This window comes from Xiphophorus hellerii, chromosome 4 (assembly GCF_003331165.1).
Source record: "Xiphophorus hellerii strain 12219 chromosome 4, Xiphophorus_hellerii-4.1, whole genome shotgun sequence".
NCBI classification, from domain to species: Eukaryota; Metazoa; Chordata; class Actinopteri; order Cyprinodontiformes; family Poeciliidae; genus Xiphophorus; species Xiphophorus hellerii.
Window position 1 is genome coordinate 20,754,170 of NC_045675.1, and position 21,080 is coordinate 20,775,249.

Genomic DNA, 21,080 nt, shown 5'->3' on the forward strand with positions numbered 1-21,080 from the left:
TAATTCCTGGCTATATGTTTTAATAATAACATATTCATCCCTCCAGAGTTTCTTGATGGTGTGTTCTCAGCATCCTTCAGATGAACAAAGGAAAGCAAATAGTGTTACTGACTAACAGAAGGTACTCTGAACTGTGTTGCTTACGAGTTGTTTGCACTGAGTATAAAGAAGAAGCATCAGAAGCGGACAAAACAAAAATCCTTCACAAATTTGTAATTATTCGAAGCGTGATGCGACGCGTTTAACAACCTTCTTTTCGTGACCCATCCGGTGAGTAAAGAGTGTTATTGGGTAAAGGAATTTCGGCCCTCTTCCAGTAACATCAGCCGGGACATCGTGACGCTTTTTATTAGTTTTTTTTTTTTTTTCTTCCAGGTGCTCATTAAGAGGGACGGGTGGTTTCTCTGACGCGTGTCTCGGTCCTCTGACGGCATCTGCCCCCTTTATAAGCCTCAGCAAGTCACCCGAGAGACCCCCACCGCCGTTTCGCTTTACAGTTGCCCACCGTTCAAAGAGGGACGCGTATTTCAATGCTGCTGGAACTGTGATGCTCGTTTTCTTTGCTCATCTGCCCACACGCATGACTCTGGAAAGACTTTTGGTAAGTTCTGGAGTCCTTTATATATGGAAAAGAAACTAAGAAAGAAAGACACAAAGAAGGGATCTTTCTATCATAATCTGTGCTTCTTTGGATTTAGTATTTCTGTGCGTAATAGGGCTTTTACGCACACACATCCTCCACAAAGAGCCAAATGAAATTAACAAAAAGAACATGACTTATTTAACAGAGCAAAAATATAGTAATGCGGAGTTAATTGTTTTGTTTAAATATAGTTTATATTAGATTTTTTGGGGGGGATTAATTGAATCTTTCAGTTATTTGTATTGGGAATTTGTACCAACAAGAAAAAAAACTAATATTCAAGGTTTCTTATGAAAACATTTCCGTCTTATTTGTAATGATAGGATCACCACATTTTATGAGTAATTTTACAAGATATATCAAAGTTCAATTTAATATTTAAATCCATGTAATTTACGTAGTGGTTAAAGAAAATTATTCATTGGTCTTTCTCAGACCCGTATTTATTTTTCAACCAGGTTTCAGCGTGTCTGGTCAGTATTTCAAATCGGACCAAAAAGAAAAAAACCAAAACACAACAACAAAAAAACTAACTGTGTTTCCACCCCAAACTATGTTGATAATTCACTTGCCACAAACACAAAGGCGCACATAACATCATAACTATGTTTTCTGCTCCTCTGCAGGTCTTCATGTCCTCCCGTTCCTAGCAGAAGACCACTGCGACAATGACCATCCATGCAGAGGGGCTTGTGGCTATCGCGGTCTTCTATCTCCTCATTCTGTTCGTGGGCATCTGGGCGGCATGGAAGAACAAACACTCCGGGGAGGCTGAGGGCACCGACCGCAGCGAAACCATCATGGTCGGAGGGAGAGACATCGGACTATTTGTCGGTGGATTCACAATGACAGGTGGAGTTTGTGTTAACTAAACACTAAAACTGGCTTGTTGTGTTAGTTCTGGTATATAGTTTTAAAGAGCGACTTTTTTCGATGCAAACTTTGTTTGAATTGTATAAAAAATATGTAACATTTTGTTTTTAGTTTATACTAGAATTATTCCTTACCTCTGAGAGTTTATTTTTTTATTATTATTTTTCGGTCCAAAATAAATGTAATTTAAGTTACGTTCAGTGACGTGTTTGTGTAATTTGCAGCGACCTGGGTGGGTGGAGGATACATCAATGGCACAGCTGAGTATGTGTATCTTCCCGACTACGGCTTGGCTTGGGCTCAAGCCCCATTTGGATATGCTCTCAGTCTGGTTGTTGGTGAGTTTTCTTAAGTAGTATATTGTTCTTAAATGGCAAAATGTATTATGTGGAAGAAATACAAAGCAAAGCACTACTTTATAGGCTAAACATGTTATTAGAATAAGAGTTTTAGACTGACTGTCTCAAGTGCTCTTCTGTTCACCTTTCAGTGATAACATTTAAACACATATCAAATAATAATAAAGTAATAATAATTTTTATTTCATTGAGATCCAGTTTTTGTTTAGAATCTTTGAAGACATGGGCTCTGAAATGTATTTCCATCAAGTTCTCCCTCTTTATCCCAGGTGGTCTTTTCTTTGCTAAGCCCATGCGCTCCAGGGGTTATGTCACCATGCTGGACCCCTTCCAGCAACTTTATGGGAAACGCATGGGTGGTCTTCTCTTCATACCTGCATTCATGGGTGAGATTTTTTGGTCTGCTGCCATCCTGTCCGCCCTCGGTAAGTCCACGTGTTTTGCACACAGCAGAACAAAAATGTTCTTGGAAATACCTCAAAATGTATCTGAATTTCTGACACTACAAGGGCTGTGATGTCCTTTGACCTGCTCTTGACCTAGGTGCTACTCTGAGTGTCATTGTGGACATCAACATCAAGATGTCAGTGGTTATCTCTGCACTCATAGCAATCTTCTACACCCTGGTTGGAGGACTGTACTCTGTGGCCTACACGGATGTCGTGCAGCTGTTTTGTATCTTTATTGGCCTTGTAAGTTCAGGACTTGTATATGATTAATTTTGTGCATTGGTCAATCTCTCTCAGAATTATAGACAGAAATGGACAGAAATGCATTGATGTTAAGTTCATGTTTCCCTAGAAAGAAATTCAATGTGTTTTAAAACTCTTCTGTTCCTAGTTTGTGTTGTTTTTCCTGTGTATTTACTGACGTCTGTTTGCTTGCAGTGGATCAGCGTCCCTTTTGCTTTGACTAATGCTGCGGTGTCAGACATCACCGTCACTGCAGTGAAGAGGGTTTATCAGTCGCCGTGGAGAGGCAGCATCAAGAAGGAAGACACCTGGATGTGGGTTGACAACTTCTGTCTTCTGGTACTGTCTCTACATGTTTATTCGTCTCACAATATTAGACCTTAAAACTCTAGAATACAGGCAAAAACTGATTTTATCAACAACTTTTTTTAATGTGTTGATTAATCTTGTTGGGTTTAGCTTAAAAGTAGATGAACTTAATTGACTTTATTCATTTGTTAATCTAGAAGTTATTCAGTAAATAAATTTGTGACATTGTTAGACACTTGGCCAAGTAAAGAATTAATTAATTCCGACACAATCATTCCCTTATGAAATTACTTAATTGTTCCTTTACACTTAAGAAATCTGCTCTGTCCTCCCCTCCATATTTTGAACTTTAAATACTGTCTCTCAGCATATTCATTTTCTCTTTCTTTTAAAATCTACAGAACAGGATGGATTTGTGACTTTGGTGCTTTCAGATTCAGATTTTACAATCCTGGACCTGATTTTAAATATGTTTTTTTTTTCCTGGTGGTCATTATGCTGCAGATGCTGGGAGGAATACCTTGGCAAGTGTATTTCCAAAGGGTGTTATCTGCCTCCTCCGCCACCTATGCACAGGTTCTCTCTTTCCTGGCCGCGTTTGGATGCCTTGTCATGGCCGTGCCCTCCGTTCTCATCGGAGCCATTGGGGCCTCCACAGGTTAGAGACATCCACATACACACTCTGTGGTTGTGTTCACCTGTGTGTTTGTTTTGCTGGGGAAGACTCTGGGTGGGTTCTTGTTGCCCTTAGATCTAAGAAAACCTGGTAAATAGCAGCTGGTTCACCTCATCCATAATGAAGCAGCAATCCGTTTAATAACCGTGCTGGATTGTAAATATTGCATTAGAGCGAGGCAAGGGACCAAATTAGTGCTGTGATCTCCAGATTTTTAGGTGTCAGATTCTTCCACGGAGAAGTGATGACACAAATGTGTTCTATCATGTTCTATGAATTTGCTCAATATGTGCAGCTTAATGCCATAAGACGACCCAAATAACGTAATGTTCTGCTGCGTCCAGATTTGACCCTTCACACACGTTGGTATCCCAATATGTTCCTTGTTTTCACAACCCTAACATGTATTCATATTTTATTACAATAACAATCTTACACAGAAAAAAATCTTGCAGTTAAAAATGTAATAGTTTTTTTGCAACAAAATTAATTGTATAGCACAACTGTACAAAGGCACAGAGAATGCAGGAGTTGCTAAGTTTCTACAGAGTCAATAGCTACTGACCTTCAAAGCTCATGTGGCTCTCAGATTGGCTTGAGATCTTAGCCTGCACAGCTTTATGGTTTGGTTTTTGTTTCTACAGCGCCAAGCCACACATTCCCAAATTCGATGCAAAATGTTTGATTCAGTGGGGTAAAGTACCAACAGGCTCTTCAGCAATAGATACATGTTGTCTGGAGAGATGTATCTGAGATTTAGGATCATTTTATCCTTTCATCTTTGGGACCGGTTTGGTCCCCTTTCATTTCAATCATCACTGCACTTCAGTTCACAAAACAAGAGCTGTCAAGACATGCCAGAGTGAGTTTGGTTTCAGTGAACTCCACAGATTCCAGACCATAACCCAAAAGAACATTTGTAGGATGAATAAATGTCCAGATTGTAAGCTAGGCGTTCTTGTCCAGCATCAGTGTTTGACCTTAGAAATGATCAGACAGCATTTAGCATCCTTTCACGGGCATCTAAGACCCTGAACAATCTTATTTAATCTTATAAAAAATCTGTTTTGAGCTGAAGAGAAATAAACATAAGAGAGGAACCGGGCTCTGGATCATTTAGAGAGATTGTACTAAGAAGAATGGTACATATCTTTCTCTACATGCTCAAACCATGTGCCTGATATTCTGCTAAAAGTAAATATTGTAATGGGATTTTTTTCCCCATCTCAATATGCTGAAATATAATTCTGGATTTCACCAAACTGTTCAATAAGAGATTACTGCAGTAGATTGTCTCTACCAGGGATAAAGGGATAAAGGATGTTTTAGATTATATACTGAAAATGCATTAAATTAGATTATAATTTTAAATAAGTTTTTTCCTGTTTTTTAATCTACAAAAATTGAAACAGAGCATGTCTTTGTCCATTAGAACTAATGATTATTTCTCTTACTCAGACTGGAACAAGACCAGTTATGGTGGTGAAGCTCCTAAAGACAAAGATGAAGCAGCAATGATTCTCCCCATTGTGCTGCAGCACCTTTGTCCGCCATTTGTTTCTTTCTTCGGTTTGGGCGCTGTGTCTGCCGCTGTCATGTCCTCTGCAGACTCCTCCATTCTGTCTGCAAGCTCCATGTTTGCAAGAAACATCTACCAGCTTGCCTTCAGACAGTCAGTAAGTTCAGGAACATAAACAAGGATTTCGTTACTAATTTCCTCTTTCTGAAGTTGTCTATCTAGTTGCTTATGTCTATTTTCTGTCTTCCAAGGCATCCGACCGTGAAATTGTGTGGGTGATGCGAATCACAATCTTTGTATTTGGCGGGCTTGCCACCCTGATGGCCCTGGGCGCTGGCACGGTTTATGGCCTCTGGTACCTGAGCTCAGATCTGGTTTATGTCATCATCTTCCCGCAGCTCCTCAGCGTGCTCTTCGTCAAAGGTACAAACACGTACGGCTCGGTGGCTGCGTACATGTTTGGCCTGGTGCTGCGCATAGGCGGGGGTGAGCCCTACCTGCACCTGCCTCCTTTCATTTATTACCCAGGCTGGACGACCGAGCAGCGGAAGCACCAGGACTCAGATGAAATGGAGGAAATTATCATACAGAGGTTCCCCTTTAAGACTGTCTCTATGTTGGCCTCCTTTTTCGGCAACTTTGTTTTCTCTTACCTGGCGAAGTACTTGTTCGAGAGCGGAAAGATTTCACACAAATATGACTTTCTGGATGCCGTGGTGTCCAGCCGCAGTGGGGAGATAATGGATAAAACTACTCTTGTTACCCGAGGCAACAACATCGGGCTGTCGGAGTTAGCGCCTGTCAAACCGCGGCTGAGTGTGACCTTGGCAGCCGCCTTTACCCGCCGTGACACGCTGCCAGAGGAAACAGTTGAAGAGGAAGAGGAAGAGTCCAGCCCTGACTTCTCACATAACGAAGAATAATAAAACCTGGATTTCATAAAAATGTAAAGACAGAATACCTGACTGAACTGGCAGGAGGCCAAGAGACAAGAAGAAAATATCCTCTTTCTGGACTTTAAAGTACTCGGACATCCCACTTAATTGGATAAGAGCCACATGTCAGGATATTAGACTCTAATTATAGCCGCTTTCTGATTATCACACCTACATATTTAAATATATACATAGAAAGCACTTATACATTGTCACCTTGCATACCTCATGCCTTTTTAACTGGGTTAGAGGTATATGATAAGTCCAATTTATTTGACTATTCAGCACTAAAGAAAAGAAAGTCTTCAGATTTCTGTTTATCATCCAAAATCATGTAAAACAATTGACAAATACTTTATAAGAATTGACAGCACAACTACTGTTTGGAAGGGAATTAATAAAAAGCAATAATATATACAGCTTCACACACATGCAGCAATTGCAATGTAACCTGATGATAACTATAGCAGTAGAATAGATCAGCTGTAGGTAATTATGAAAAAATGCATCTATTCTTCATTATGTCAGTTGTTCACAGTGAAATCTGAAGCTGGTGATTTAAAAAGGAAGTGTTTCTTTGAATGGAAACACCACTATATTTCCTATTATTATTTTATACTCTTACTAAAGAACAAACAGTGATTTGAAAAAAATGCAATGAAGTGAATCAAAAATACCCAAGCAGAAATTACTGTAGTTGGCTGAAGCATTTGCTTTTGCTCTCATTAATGTTGGCCGTAGAAACAGTTTAGTCAAAAAAAAAAAAGCTTGGTGTTTTAAATGAACTTGTATTCAACTGCCTTAAAGATGCTCCTAAAAGAGATATTTTGCTTTCACTGTTCTGACCAGATTCATGAGACACTGGAGTAAGAAAGACTTTACAATGAATGTAAAATCTGCAGTAGATCTGGTTTAAATTAAATGGGACACTTCTTCTCCTTCTTCATGTTGCAGAGCGTTGTGTTTGCAGGCTCTGACTTACCTTCTGCCGGTTACTTGTTTTTGCAGAAGCAATGAATAGATTATTTTCTTGTGACATGTGTATTTGTATACATGCTGTATAAGGATAAAACATATATATGAGTAACAATTATCGCTGTTTGAATTATCCATATGCGACAAAAAAAAACATTCATTATAAATGTTTATTTATTTTTGATGTGATACAAAATAATAAAGACTCAAAAGGGTGAAGATGACGATAAAATATGCCAAAGTAAATTCTTTGTAGCTGCTTTATTGGTCTATGATTTATAAAAAGACAAACAAACAAACAAAAAAAACAGAGACCATCTGCATTTTTGATCCTTTTGAAAAACCAAATTAACTGAAAAAGTCCAAGACTCACCATATTTTTGTTTAATGTGTGCATAGTGTTTTTGTTGTTGGTATATACTTACGAGGTTGTGATAAAAAGTTTCAGAACTCCTTGTTAGTATATAAAGTTTAAATCTTCTTCTTAAAAGCAAAGGGAAAGCTGTAGAATGTTTTTGACAGAAAGTTTCCAAAACATGTACATTTTCTATAAAAACCTTCTTGTTAAAAAAAAGAAAAATACTGACTCAAATGGCCAAATACCTAAGGTAAAGGCTTATTTTAAATTCTTTGATTTCATTCAACAATATTTAGAAAAATGTCAAATATTTGCATAATTGCTGATGTGTCTTGGAATCCAGGAAATCTTCAAGCTTGATGGGAAGCTCAACTAACAGAATGCACCCAAGTCTTTATGCCATAACAGTGTATTTAATCTAAACCAAAGATGTTAACCTCAGACTCAGTTTTGTGAAGCAGAACTTCTTCACATATTTTATTTAGTTGCTTTCTGATTGAATCATCTCTCTCAAGCGTCACCTATTGTTGTTTGTGTTTATCTTTAGGTCTAAAGTTGATAGATATAAGGCTTGATTTCCAGTAGTGCCAATTGCCTTGGTCTTTTAAAATCTGTATTTTCATTTTTTTTCCTGTTCGAAACGGGACAAATATGTTGTTCCAAGCTCTTTCATGTCTGTTGGGCCGTTCAGCGAGTAGGACTGAGGAAGACTACATGTCGAAAGACGTGACTAAAATTACAATCGCATGGCTTGCATCTTTGTCCCCCTCCTTGTCCACAGTAAAAGACAGTATCTTAAAATAGCTCTCCTTGCTGCTTATTTACTTTAAGTGCTGTACTCTCTCTGGCTTTGGACAAGGGGAGGAGCCAGGGAGGGATGGGTGGGGTCGCTGTTGCTCAGGCAGGGAAAATGGATGAAAGGCGGAGGCAAGAAGCCCACCAACGACCATTTTCATGGAATTCGCCAACCTGGATGCAAGGAAATGACGCAAGTCTTTGACGCATTCCCTGAGTCTCCTCCCCCATAGTCATTGACCTCTTTGATGTCCTTGAGAACTTAGACCAATCCCATAAAAAGGAGAGATGGTGGGGGTGAGAAAGATTCCTGCCTCCATTCAGAGAAAGTGACTCTCAGAGCACTCATGATAATTAACAATTATGAAACTAAACTGTCGCTTGTCCAACAGGCGATCCATTTTTCTTTAGCGCTTCACAGAAGGAGAGGAGACTGATGGGGGATGGTTTGTGTGGAACGTTTAGATACAAACCAAAACATTTTTGTTACAGCCACAGTTATGTTCATAATATCCTACAATGTTATTGTGTTTTATGCGGGCAAAATACTTTAAAATGTTGGATTTAGTAATGGGGAGGGTAAGGTTCTTGTAAGAACATCCTAAGTATCTCTTATCAGTCAGGCTTGAAGATGGTCAGATATCTGAAAATCAAAAGAAGCTCAAGGAGGGGTCAAACTGAGTCAAACTGAGCAGGCGGCATGATTAGAGAAATTAAATGAAAGCACTTTTCTTTGCTGTGCATGATCTGACCCTGTCTTTCCTAATTTGTTACAGTCCTTTTTTCTTCCATAAAAATGAAAAGAAAGGGATTTCTGTGATGAGATAACCAGCAGTGGATGATACATTTGGGTAAACATCTGATGTGTTGTAACTGGAGATGACTTTGGAGAGATGGCTCGAGGCAAACTGGATGTCCAGGTAGCAAAGCACTTGTTCAAATGGATTATTGTGATGAGCATGCAGTTTTAGTTGAACTGTAAAAGTTTTGAAGCAGATTAAAATTTTGTATGGACTGATCTATGCACTAAGATAGCCACACTTGTCAAGAAAAGCTAATTTGTTTAAAGTTTAAATCATTGGGCTTCACTAAATTGTTCCTGAGATCATACTTTAGTTTCACAATCATGTTCTATTTATCAATAACATAACACTTAACACACCAAGTATAAAATTGTAGTCCATTAAGTTTCCCGAGTTCTGAACAGCAAAGGTTCAACATGTTGTGTTTACAGTTATAACTAAATGGGACTGCATTCAAACCACTGGGTGTGGTCTCTGCATCTCCTTTCAGGACAATGCGTCACAAGACCTTCCATATCTCAAATAAGGATAAGGAACAATGATCATGATGGCAGGTTTCTATTTATGTCTTTCATAAGTAATGTCCCCTGTAATTTAATTGGAAGTCAGGTCAATGAAAGATTGGGAAAGGGTGGGGAAGCAGGAGAGGTAAAAAAAATAAATAAAAATGTAAAAATGTGCCTCCATCTTATATTGATGTAAATGAGAGCAAAAATTGTCTTTTGGGATGAACGTGCAGCTTTTTAATAGTATGCATGGTGTTGGACACCCACACACACATACATTGCGATAATGTCATGCCTGATTGTTTCCCATATATCTCTCTATCTCCTCCATTAGTCCCTTCAAGGAGCAGAGGAGCATCTACAGCAAAACGAACACAGCGACTGCTGAAATCAAATCAGCCAGGGGAACCTGATTATAGAGCCAGCCTTGCTCCACTCGGGTCGGCTGCAGGTGCACACAGTCTGGAGCTCACCGCAGGAACGAGACAGGTTTCTAACAATCTGCAAGTTCAGTAATTCTTAATAAGTCAGAGCTGTGAATCAGCTTCACTCAGGATCACTGACACTTTGTCAGTGATGTCACCTCCAGTAGGTGGTTGCGAATACTTTTTTTTATTGTATTATGGTCAGTATGTGGATAATGGGTAAAAGAAATAAACCAAAAGAAAATCTTAATGTAGATGATCACTGTGTTATGTGGAGATTCCTGTCAAAGTTACATCAATGCAAATGTCCACTTTAAGAGATTATTCCAGTGTGTTGGGTTAAGATGAGCTGATTTATTTGACCTCTCAGTCATCTATTACTTCAACTGATTTGAGTAGGCACATCAACAAAAGCGATGTAAGTCCAACACACTGCTGTCTGTTGTTTTGGGTTTCCAGTTAGATTTGCCATTAATTCTTTATTATTATTTTTCAGAAACTCTATAGTAAAATTGTAGGGTAAGTCTTTACAGTTTTACATCTGTTCTAAGTTTGGAAGAAGAATATAAGATTCAGACCAACAGCATCACAGATCCACACATTTATATCTATTCATGGCAATGTTTCAAATAGTTGTCTGTTAGATCCACACTGAATGTGTGGAAAAGCTCAATCTGAATTTCAGCTGATCAAAAACTGTGGTTCTAGTTTGTGACGGCAAGATTGAAAATACTTTTTTTCTGTCATGTCTTTCTAACAAAATAGTGTCTAAAGGTTATTATGGAGACTCAGTGACCCCAACATACCACTCATTCTTGCGGTTATCTTAGCTCTAACTATAAGTGGTTTGGGTGGGATTTTTATCTACCCATCATGATCTCTGGCAAAATAAACAGGGGTCCTCATCTGGCCTCTTTCTCATAAATCCAGTTATTTTAAGTATCGCTTACACTGTAATGAATCCAAATTTGGGGACGTTGCTATTTTTGTAGCCATTCCCTGACTTATGAAGATGAAGACACATTTGCCATGACTGACTGCCAGTTTCTATTTTTCAACTTAAAGAGTGTTAGGAGAAGCAGATCTCTGTTTCACACTGAATTGGTACCACAGGGAAACAAAGTCAGGAGTTTTGAATTAAAAATGCTGACACATGAATTATCTTAAAAATCAAAGTATTAATCCTAAAAGTGTTTTTTTTTTTTTTTTTACATGTTTTCTCTAGGAATTATAGCAAATGTAAAATTGCAACACCAATAATTTTGTTGCAAATAATTTTGGGTTAATGTGTTTTGTTGTTTATTTAATCTGAGATCATTATCTTTCAAAAAAGTATAATCCATTTTTAAGCATTTAGCGGATTTTAATTTGCAGGTATAATTGTGGATTGTTGACATCTGCATAAAATACCATTCATGTCAAATGGTTTTTGGTTTTGCAGTACAGTTTGTCTGCTATGAAACATGCTATTGAGGAAAGTAAATCACTGAAATATTAATTGTTTGACAGTCTTTGGATTTACACAAAACAGGAAAAAAGACTAAATCTGTCCAAAAACATCTGAAGTTTCCCAGTATTCCTCAACTTTGAATCCAGTAGTGTTGCCCTGCTTTGCAGCATGTCTGTAAAGCAGGGCCATCTCTTTTATTAACACAGAAAGGAGGATAGTGCCTTGGATGGACTGTCATTTTTCTTATACCATTGAAAATCAGTGGAGAGAATAATCGAGCGGCCATGTACACACTCCTTTACACACACTTAGGAAAGCACACATTATCCCCAGAGGACCTGCTCACCCTCTGAATGGAGCCGCTAAGAAAAGCAGGGTGGATCGGCCGCTGTGATGCGGTCACATACACACAGCTACTCCGAAGGTCCCTGATGAGGAGGCTGATAGGGAGTGACAAAAGGAAGGAAGATGGACCATTTGAAACAATAAACCTTATATTTTACATAGTTTTCAGCTGGTAATCATGAACCTTTAGAACATTTTTAAGATGAAAGCCAAGGCTCAAGTGGACTTGAATGACAATTGTCATTTCATCTATTCCATTTAATTAGCTAATGTAAAATTAAAGTGTAGAACAGAAGAACTGTAGGGAAGTGCAGGTGAAGTAACAAAGGACAAAGACTTGGGGAAATGCTCAAAGGGTCATTTTACCTCTTAGCTCATCCCGACGTACATAAGCTTTGAGCCACGCCCAGTCTTACTTTGCACAATGTGTGCGCATTTACGTGTGTGTATTTGAGTGTCTTTTGGATCACAATCAGAGTCCCGGTTGAGTCTGAGCCAGAAGGTCCATTAGGGCTGATTGAAGAGCACAGGGATGCAGATGTAACCCTGAGAAGAGGTGACAAGAACGCTCTCTACCGTGCTTTCTCTCTCACTCTGCCTAACACACTCACCCAAAGACACAAAGCAATGTCCACTCTCATAAAGAATGAGTTCAAATGGGCCAACAAGCAGCTACGTCATGTGAAAGACCCACATAAACAGCGGTCATGTGATCAGTTTGTGTGCATGAACATGCAATGTTTCAGGTAACAGTTGTGAAGAAAATTACATGTTTGTGATGCTTTAAAACAATTTCTCAGTCAGAGCACAGTAGTTTATTCAGTTCAGATACAGGATTATGATTTAAAATCAACATTATTCTGAAGTGGAGACTGACATGTTTCCTTTCTGCAGAAATAAACTGCAACTGCTAGATCAGAGGTGGGCAATATGGCAGAAATAGTATCATAATAATTTCTTATAGTGAAATTGTCCTGATTTTATCACAATTTCTTGACATAAAATATAGATTTTAAAGAAAGCAATTGTCAGGTTCAACCTTAAAAGACATTGACAAAAAGAAGAGAGAGACAAATACATTGGATTTTACTTGCGAGGAGAGCAGGAGGAGGGTCTGATTTTCAGTCTCCAAACTCGCTCTAAAAATCCTCTCTTGCTTCTCCTCCTTTTATTGATCATTGGGGAAACCCTGGTTACACAGACAAGTTACCAGATGATGAAGGAGGGAGGGGCAGATAAAAAACCCAACTGCTAACACACAGTCATAAATCTTTTCTATACAATGAATCTCCTGTCTTAATGCATGTGAGGTCTCAAGCAGTTCTCATGTCCCTAGGTCATAACCGTTGACCTTTAGCCTTTCGGTGTTTTACTAAGAGCAGCTCTTAGTTATGGCTCCAGAGTGACTGGTATCTGCTTCCAATCTGGCACGCTTATCAGTTTCCTGCAGACATCTCTCACAAAAACACACATAGGAGAAGTAAATAAAAGAATCTCACAGTTCTTAAAGTTAAGGATGAGTATATATGGGAAAAAAGATATTTACAGTTCTAACAGTAATAGAGCATTTATACCAAGGGACATTTCTTAAATGATTAGTCTGAAATGTACATATGATATTTGAAGCTCAAGAGGAAAATATATGTCAATACAAAGTCCTAATACGGGTAGAAATAGAAACTTGTGTGCTTATAGGATTTCTCACCTAAAAACTGCCATTTTTCCAACAAATACTAAAATAGTGAGGACTTATTGCTCCTTATGGGGCCCAAAGCCCAGAACCCATTACAAGAAAATTAAAGCCATTTTGGAGTTAGGTTTTGGATGAAGGCATGAATTGATTTTAGGTTAGGTTTAAGGTTTAGCATGTACTAGTAATGGTTAGGAGTAAGGAGTAAGTTAGGCCATATAAATGAATGATAAATGAATGGAAGTCAATGCAAAGTCCCTATGAAGATAAAAAAAAATGGCATAATGTGTATGTAAATCAAACCTTAAAAATCTAAAGCTCAATTAAAGACCATTGGGCTGGTTACATGAGCTGTTGAATCCCAGAAATGACAGCCATTAGAGATAGAGACAGACAGAACTTTCTTATGAGGTCCATGAATGAGTTGAAACTTTCCTTCCTTTCCTTCAGGAGGTGGCTAAGTTTTACAACCTCTTTCATCTAATTATCTTGTTTCAGCCTGCAATAAAAAGGCCACATCTTATCAAAAATGACACTTCCAAGAGATTAAGACTGGCCAAAGGAAACTTTTTTGATTTTGAGGTGCAGGTAGAGGGTCTGGAAGTTTTACTTTCTTTAATCACTTTGTGCCTGTTTTCAGACATTACTGCAACTAACTTTTTGTTTTGCTATTCACTTAGAGAATGACAGAGTGTCATGGTAAGTCCATTTAATATCTCCCACAAGCCCTACAGGAAATATGTGGAAGAAGATGTTCTGGGTAATTGAGGCAAATATTAAACACACAATCAGAACAGTGAAACAATGCTGCTGGTAGTCTCGGGGTCCATCAGCTCATTAGCACCAGATGTACTCAGTGTAGTTGCCATATGAGCAGATCCCCCTGGAGCTGCAGCCCACCACGAGGAAGCCAGCAGGACCAGAGAAGCTGGTCAAAGTTATTGGGAGAATATCTGTTAAAATCAAGAAAAGCCTTAAGGCTGGTATGGGGGTTTACTTTCTAGCAGAACAACTCTAAAACAGAATAAGCTAGCGCTAGTTCATATCCAAGCAAATTCAGGGGTTTTAATGTCTCAGTTGTTAATATTGTCTGCTCACAGACATGCTATGTGAATATGATTAAGGTTATTTTGCAAAATGGACTGTGCAAAAATGTCAGTGTTGAGATGCCCAGCTACTCTAGACATTTACTGAAATTGCAGCAAAAAGTGGTAATATGACACATTGAGTCAGAGGGGCTACATAAAAATGCACAAAACACTTTCAGGTTAGTTTAAAAACATTTGAACTAAATATTGTTTCACATCCACTAAAACTATTTTGCACTACTTTGTGTTTATCTATCAAACAATAGTCCAATAAAGCACACTGATGTGAATGGGTGTAATCTTACAAAGTGTAAAAAGGTGAAATAAGTAAAAATTATTTTAACAGTTTTGTTTTTTTACTGTACATTTAAAACAAACATACATATTAGCATAAAGCCACTTTAAAGTAGTGCTTCCAAACTTGTAAAATGTCACCAATCGCAACATCTGCAGACAATGCCACCAGAAGACAAACAAAATGTTTCTTTGGATTCTGTCCACTAGATGTCAGTGTAATCCAGATAAAGTGGACCAGGACATCGCCAGAAAAAAATAACTCAATGTTTATGAAGACTGAACAACTCAAAAACTTTGTTGCGATGGAAAAGATGAACATTTGAAAATGTATTTTGTTTTCCTTTTGCTTAAAATATATCCACTTAACATTGGACAGTCAACTTTTTCTGTCTATGTTTATTATGTTAACCTTTTGCTTCAATACTAAATTAGAAATAAATGACCGATGTCTTCTTCAATCTCATGCTCACGTCTTTACCGACTTCAGTGATTTTTTTAGTGCTGCTAAGGAATCGTTGTTCTGTATCAGTAAAACTTGTTTCAAGATGGATGTTTTTTCCTTTTTTTATCTCTGAAGAACGTGCAGAAAAATCTTTGCATATCTAACATCTGACATGTGGACCAACTACATATTTTGTTTAAAAATTTTGAAGATGATGCCATTGGCTGAGAATCTGGCATTCAGTTGTAAATCTTACTTGGGAAATGAACACATAGCTTTCTGTACTGTAAGTTTAGATCATGGATTGAAAAGGAGAATTTAGCTTAATTATACCTTAGGCCTTGGAAAGCTGAAAACAAGCCAATGTTAAGGATTTTTGTGGTCTTTGTACCATTTCCTCTTTTTAGGTTTTTTGGAAACATGGTGGTAACATGAGTTTTCTATATGCCATCTTTTACAGTTTAGCATTTTTGAAAAAAGCACATTTACAGTATTTTAGAAAAGTTGGGGGAAAATAAACTATGTACAGTGTCACACTGTGCTCATTGATGTCCACTTTATAATCATTTTAAACACTTGAGATGAAAGATTAAATGTTATCTCTGGGTGAGGTTCTTGAAAGACTCAGAACCAAAATATGAACAAATTCCCCTGATGGGTTTCATGTAATATGATCAAAAGTTTCAGTTGTGTTATGAGACTTCTGCTAAGTGGTTCAAGGAATGGCCTTTGCAACAATACAGACCTTAGGAATTACAGCAGACATGACCCAGTTTATGTCTTACCATAAAGATGTTACAGCAAGCAACAAAAATGTCTATAAATCAGCTGCATGCAAAAATCACAAATCTTTATTCTGGGAGGATTGACTCATACATTTGCAATTCTAGATAATTGATCTTTCGGTTTGTTTATTTATAACTTAAAGACTGCGACACGGAGAAAAGCTCCTATGTGCTGCTGAGAATTACATATGAAACATATGAAAATAACGTTGAGGATTACAGACGACCCCTGAATGCAGCAGGATTTTTTTCACTGAGCTTTCCACTAAACAGTTAATGTCTCTGCTGGCCGTCCTTCTCCTTCTCCTCCTCCCACACAGCCTCAGCCACTATAAACATTACTGTACTCTGAAGATCCTCCCCAATTATCCGTCCTGAGGTCAGCAACTGGGACCCTGTAGGGAGAGGGAGGCAGAGATGGCTCAAAGTTCAACTTTCCCTGAAGTAGTGGAGCTCAACGTGGGTGGTCAGGTGTATGTGACCCGTTTCGAGACTCTCACCGCGGTGCCCAGATCGCTCCTGTGGACCAAGTTCACCCAATGCACTCCAGCCGACCTGCCTAAAGACAGCAAGGGCCGCTTCTTCTTTGACCGGGACGGCTTTCTGTTCCGCTACATTCTGGACTACTTACGGGACTCGGAGCTTTTTCTGCCGGAGTTTTTCAAAGAGAGAAAGAGGCTGCAGAAAGAGGCGGACTTTTTCCAGCTACCGGAGCTGTCGAGGCGGCTGGCGGTGGCCAGTAAAGACAGCTCCTCCGCGGAGGACAGCGGGGAGCCGGAGGAGGCTGAACTCACCAGCCCGGTCACCTCCTCCTCCTCCTCGGATAGACCTCTGCGCTCTCCGGGAGGAAACTCCGGCTACATCACCATCGGGTACAGAGGCACCTACACCATCGGCAGAGACATCCAGGCGGACGCCAAATTCCGCAGGGTTGCCAGGATAACAGTGTGCGGAAAGATCTCTCTGGCCAAGGAGGTTTTCGGGGAAACCCTGAATGAGAGCCGCGACCCGGACCGGCCCCCGGACAAATACACGGCCCGCTACTACCTGAAGTATAACTTTTTAGAGCAAGCGTTTGACCGGCTGGCGGAGACTGGCTTCCACATGGTGGCCTGCAACTCCACCGGGACTTGCTCTTACGGCAGCAACGACCCATCGGAGGACAAACTGTGGACCAGCTACACTGAGTACGTCTTCTGCCGATGAGCTGGTGGACCCCGCGACTACCGACAGCATTGGGAGAAATAACAAAGCTGTTATTACATACAGTAACAGAAAGTTAATTAACATAATACCAGTGCCAACTTTGTCTTTAGATTCAGGTTCTTGGTCTGCAGAGTAGGGTCAGTCAGATTCTCTGCAGCAAGAAACTTCAAACTCCTTCATAAATCTCTCCGCTACAAGCAACGACAAGCGTGACTTTTCAGATAATATCACTGGGTTATTTTTATGGCTACTGGCCTCATGACCTTTATGGCTTTTAGAGAAGCTGCTTTGTTCTTAAATCCATGACAAGTTTTCTCCCCAGAGTGGCAGAAATGTTAGGAACCACCCCAGCATTCTCATCGTCGGTGTTTTACTCTGTAATGTCGCTGTGGAGATGCTTGAGGAACATACTCACTAGAATGTGCACTGTGTTCAGTCTGGGTTTTCACTTGTATGCTATCAAGTCTTACATGTTGTGTGTTGCCTTATTACATTGTTTTTTCTATCGTTCCATGTTGCTTTTTATGACACTTTGATATGTTTTCTTTTGTGCTTTGAGATCATGTAAAGTTACTTTATTCAAAACACAGCAAATAAAGTGTGACACTTTAACACTATCCGCCATATTGTTGTTCTTACTCCTCCTTCCAAACTATAAAATATCAAGAACTCAGATTATGTTTGGAAATTCAGTTGAATCAAATATTTTCAACTTCATTTTGATATTTAGAGCTGATGACAACTCGATACATGCTGTCAGAAAAAAATACATATTTTAGGACAGAAACTGATTTTTAAATACTGAAATTTCAGCCTTTTGGAAGGTAGGTCTATGTACTGCATAGTATATGAGCTCAGTACTTGGTCTGGACTCCTTTTGCGTGACTCACTGCAGAATAGAGATTATCACCCTGTTTCCCAGGTTGGTTTATTTTCAGCCTTAGCTTTGTTTACATTGTTGGACCTGGTGTCTTCTTCTTCAGGAAGTACTCCACAGATTCTCAGTCCGGATCCCAAATCAATATTGGCCTGACATGAATGTGTGTGGCAGCTCTTAAAGCACCAACTCCAGCCACAGTTTATTCTTTGTTAATCATTACCAAATACTTGAATGGATGAATTGTATCCCAGTTGCTTCCACTCAACTTTCCATTAATAGTTTTTAATAAAGCCCTCTGAACAACCAACTTCTCTAACAAACCCTCTGTTGAGGGTCTCACTATCTGTATATTGGACATCAGTCAGCTAAACAATTAAACAGTCCCCCCCTTGATTAGTTCAAGTTGTGTTTCTGTATTAAAATCATTGTGTTATGAGATTATAAAAATGTTTTATTAGGGGAAAATGACTAATGTATTTTCCATTAGCTGTAAGCCATAATCAACTAAATGAAGTGAAATAATCATATAGAATACTCAATCATAAACATGAGTCATTTTATTAATTATTGAAATACATTAAGTCTTCTGTGCCATTCCAATCTACTGAGGTGAACCGACTGTATCATCATCTGTTCCTTTAAAAACAGTCAGATCCTTTTTACTCCTACGCTGATCTATTCATCCCTCATCTTTTTTTCCCTGCAACCAAGAAAAACAACAATTTCATGCACAGAGGTAAGTAATCAGTGACCACTAATGCCAGCTGAGCATTTGCTGAAATATTGGCTGAAATAAATTAAAGGCACAACGGTTTTGTAGCAGCCAACGGTTGAAAGGTCAAGAAGAAAGGAAGTTAGAGTGACCGTTTTGGATCTAGATATAAATAATCTGGCAAAGAATCATCCGTGTTTGTGTTTCCTGTGTTTCACTTACATTTCAAATCAGCTGCTAAATGATGAAATTGTTTTAACTGAAAAGCTGTTTTTATGATTTTTTTTGCACACTTAGCAGAATTTAAACCAAGCTCAGAAAAATGCCCCGGTAGCTTCTCCCAATCAAGGCTCATTGAATTCAAGTGATTCATATTGAATGTCCACATAAAGCTAACATTACATCAACTTGCTGGAAAAAGAGAACTTGGTTGCTGTTTTTCAAAAGCAGCATAACACAGAAGTCTTTTTTATCTCCCCTGGGCAGGGAAGCGAAGGGGGAGGACGAGGAGAGGGACTTCTCTTTGGCTGACAAGTACAGTAATCAAATGTCTTTTCTCTTGTGGGATCCTGGGGCAGAAATCCAAGCTGTCCCAGGATCAAGTCTAATACAAAAAAGGATTTGTGTGTGAGAGTGGACGTAAATACAAACGTGCAATAAAAATATATATTAGAGAAGCTGCAGAGTGAATCATTCACAGAGAAGCATTTGAAGCTGCCGTTGTAAAATACATTGTTTTTAAAGACGGCCCATGTTCCCTAAATTTCTGGCACACCAACACACACCGTTACTTTACTTTACCAACCCTCATGCATATTTACAGTACTGAGAAGCTTCAAAGACTGACATGTCTAAAGAAGAGACTTTCTCTATCTGCTGTCAGCTGATGCTGCCATCTGGACAGGAAGAAGGAAGGATGGACCACAACTCTTCCCCCAATGTCAGCTCCAGAAACAGGATATAGTACACTCTATTTTCTACTAGATAGAAGAAAAAAAAAACAAGGCTAAGCAAGTTTTCTCTAAATTTGAATATACTATGGAAAAAAATCATAGTTAAACCTGTCTCAGAAATGTTTGATTGTTCTAAATCTAGTCATAAATGCTGGTTAAAATATTTCAAAGGCTTAATTTCCTTGGTTTAAATTTTCCTGTTTTCTTCTTATGCTCACATGAAGCAATAGAGTTTCTCCCACAATCACATTTTCTGTCCCCTGTGAAAGAGATTTGTGTCGCTGCCGATAAAACACCTCCCAAGCACATTTCACTCACTGCATGCTATTTTCTCTTTTGAAGAAAACTCTTATCACCAAATGCTATTAATGTTCTCGCACATATACACATGCACACACACACTTCTGCGTACACAAAGCGCAGGAGGGAGACAGAAGAAGGGAGCCAAATTAGCCAAATTACAGAGCTGCAGATAACGCCAGCCTGCTGGCCTTCTTTATATCAGCAGTGTGCTAAATCCTTCACACTTTCCCTCCCAGTCTCCATCTAGAGCACATGGTGACCTGCTTGTGTTCAACTCTGTTTGCATTTTTTAATTCCAACTCCTTCAGTATACAGACTCAGCATGCTGTTCACACAGAGAGGTGCACATGAATAAATAATTCAAGCTCTGTTTGTCTTTGTATAGATCAGGTGTGTGGGAGCAGAAGAGAAACTAGGATGGATGCTGAATGTGAAAACATTCTTTCATTTCATCTAAAATTGCCTTTTCACAGTCAAAGTTTTTGGTTCATGTCAACTGTATTGTTGCTGTTTTACAAATAAGTTAATCAAATTAAAACAGGCATAGTTTTCCACTTTTTTAGTTTTGTTTTACAAGCCAAAGCCTCACAACACCAGCACAACAAGTTCAATGTTGTACATGATACTTTCAAGTGTGTGACACAGCAAATGAGTACTTAATGTAACATAAAGATGTATTTAAGAGAGAAAAAATAAACTATTTCTTGAAGTTTTGTTTTCTTGTGAAGTGGTTAATCTGACTATTTACCTACTCTCAAAAGTGGTTCAGAAAGTATTCAGATCTCAAACAACTGAACATTTTGTCTCAGTAATACGTTTTAATATAAAGCATAAATGACTCAGGTCTCGTCCTCCAGTCCTCCCACCCTTCAACTTGTAGCTGTTACTCAGCTCTGCAGAGCTAAAGAGCCATTCATTTGATCCAGGTGTGTTGGAGAAATGATCCATCTAAAAGTTTCTGGGTGGTAGCTCTTGAGAACTGGACTTGGACACCCCTGACAAAAGCTTCAAGTAACACACCAAAAGTAAAAAAAAACAACAAAAAAACAGAAAAAGTTTGA

The 21,080-nt window shown here is 38.8% G+C and overlaps 2 protein-coding genes across 2 annotated transcripts; both read left to right on the forward strand.

Annotated features, from left to right (window-relative positions):
• Positions 1–296: 296 nt before the first annotated feature.
• On the forward strand, positions 297–7,227 carry LOC116718866 (high-affinity choline transporter 1-like). Its single transcript, XM_032561119.1, has 9 exons — positions 297–601; positions 1,270–1,495; positions 1,741–1,854; positions 2,145–2,300; positions 2,419–2,567; positions 2,763–2,906; positions 3,381–3,534; positions 5,011–5,228; positions 5,323–7,227. Exons 2-9 carry the CDS (start codon positions 1,312–1,314, stop codon positions 5,992–5,994), a joined length of 1,791 nt encoding a protein of 596 aa, XP_032417010.1. The 5' UTR covers positions 297–601; positions 1,270–1,311; the 3' UTR covers positions 5,995–7,227.
• A 9,070-nt stretch (positions 7,228–16,297) lies between these two features.
• Positions 16,298–17,788, forward strand: LOC116719035 (BTB/POZ domain-containing protein KCTD12-like). Its single transcript, XM_032561391.1, has one exon. The coding sequence runs from the start codon at positions 16,383–16,385 to the stop codon at positions 17,169–17,171; it is 789 nt and encodes a 262-aa protein (XP_032417282.1). The 5' UTR covers positions 16,298–16,382; the 3' UTR covers positions 17,172–17,788.
• The last annotated feature ends 3,292 nt before the right edge of the window (positions 17,789–21,080 follow it).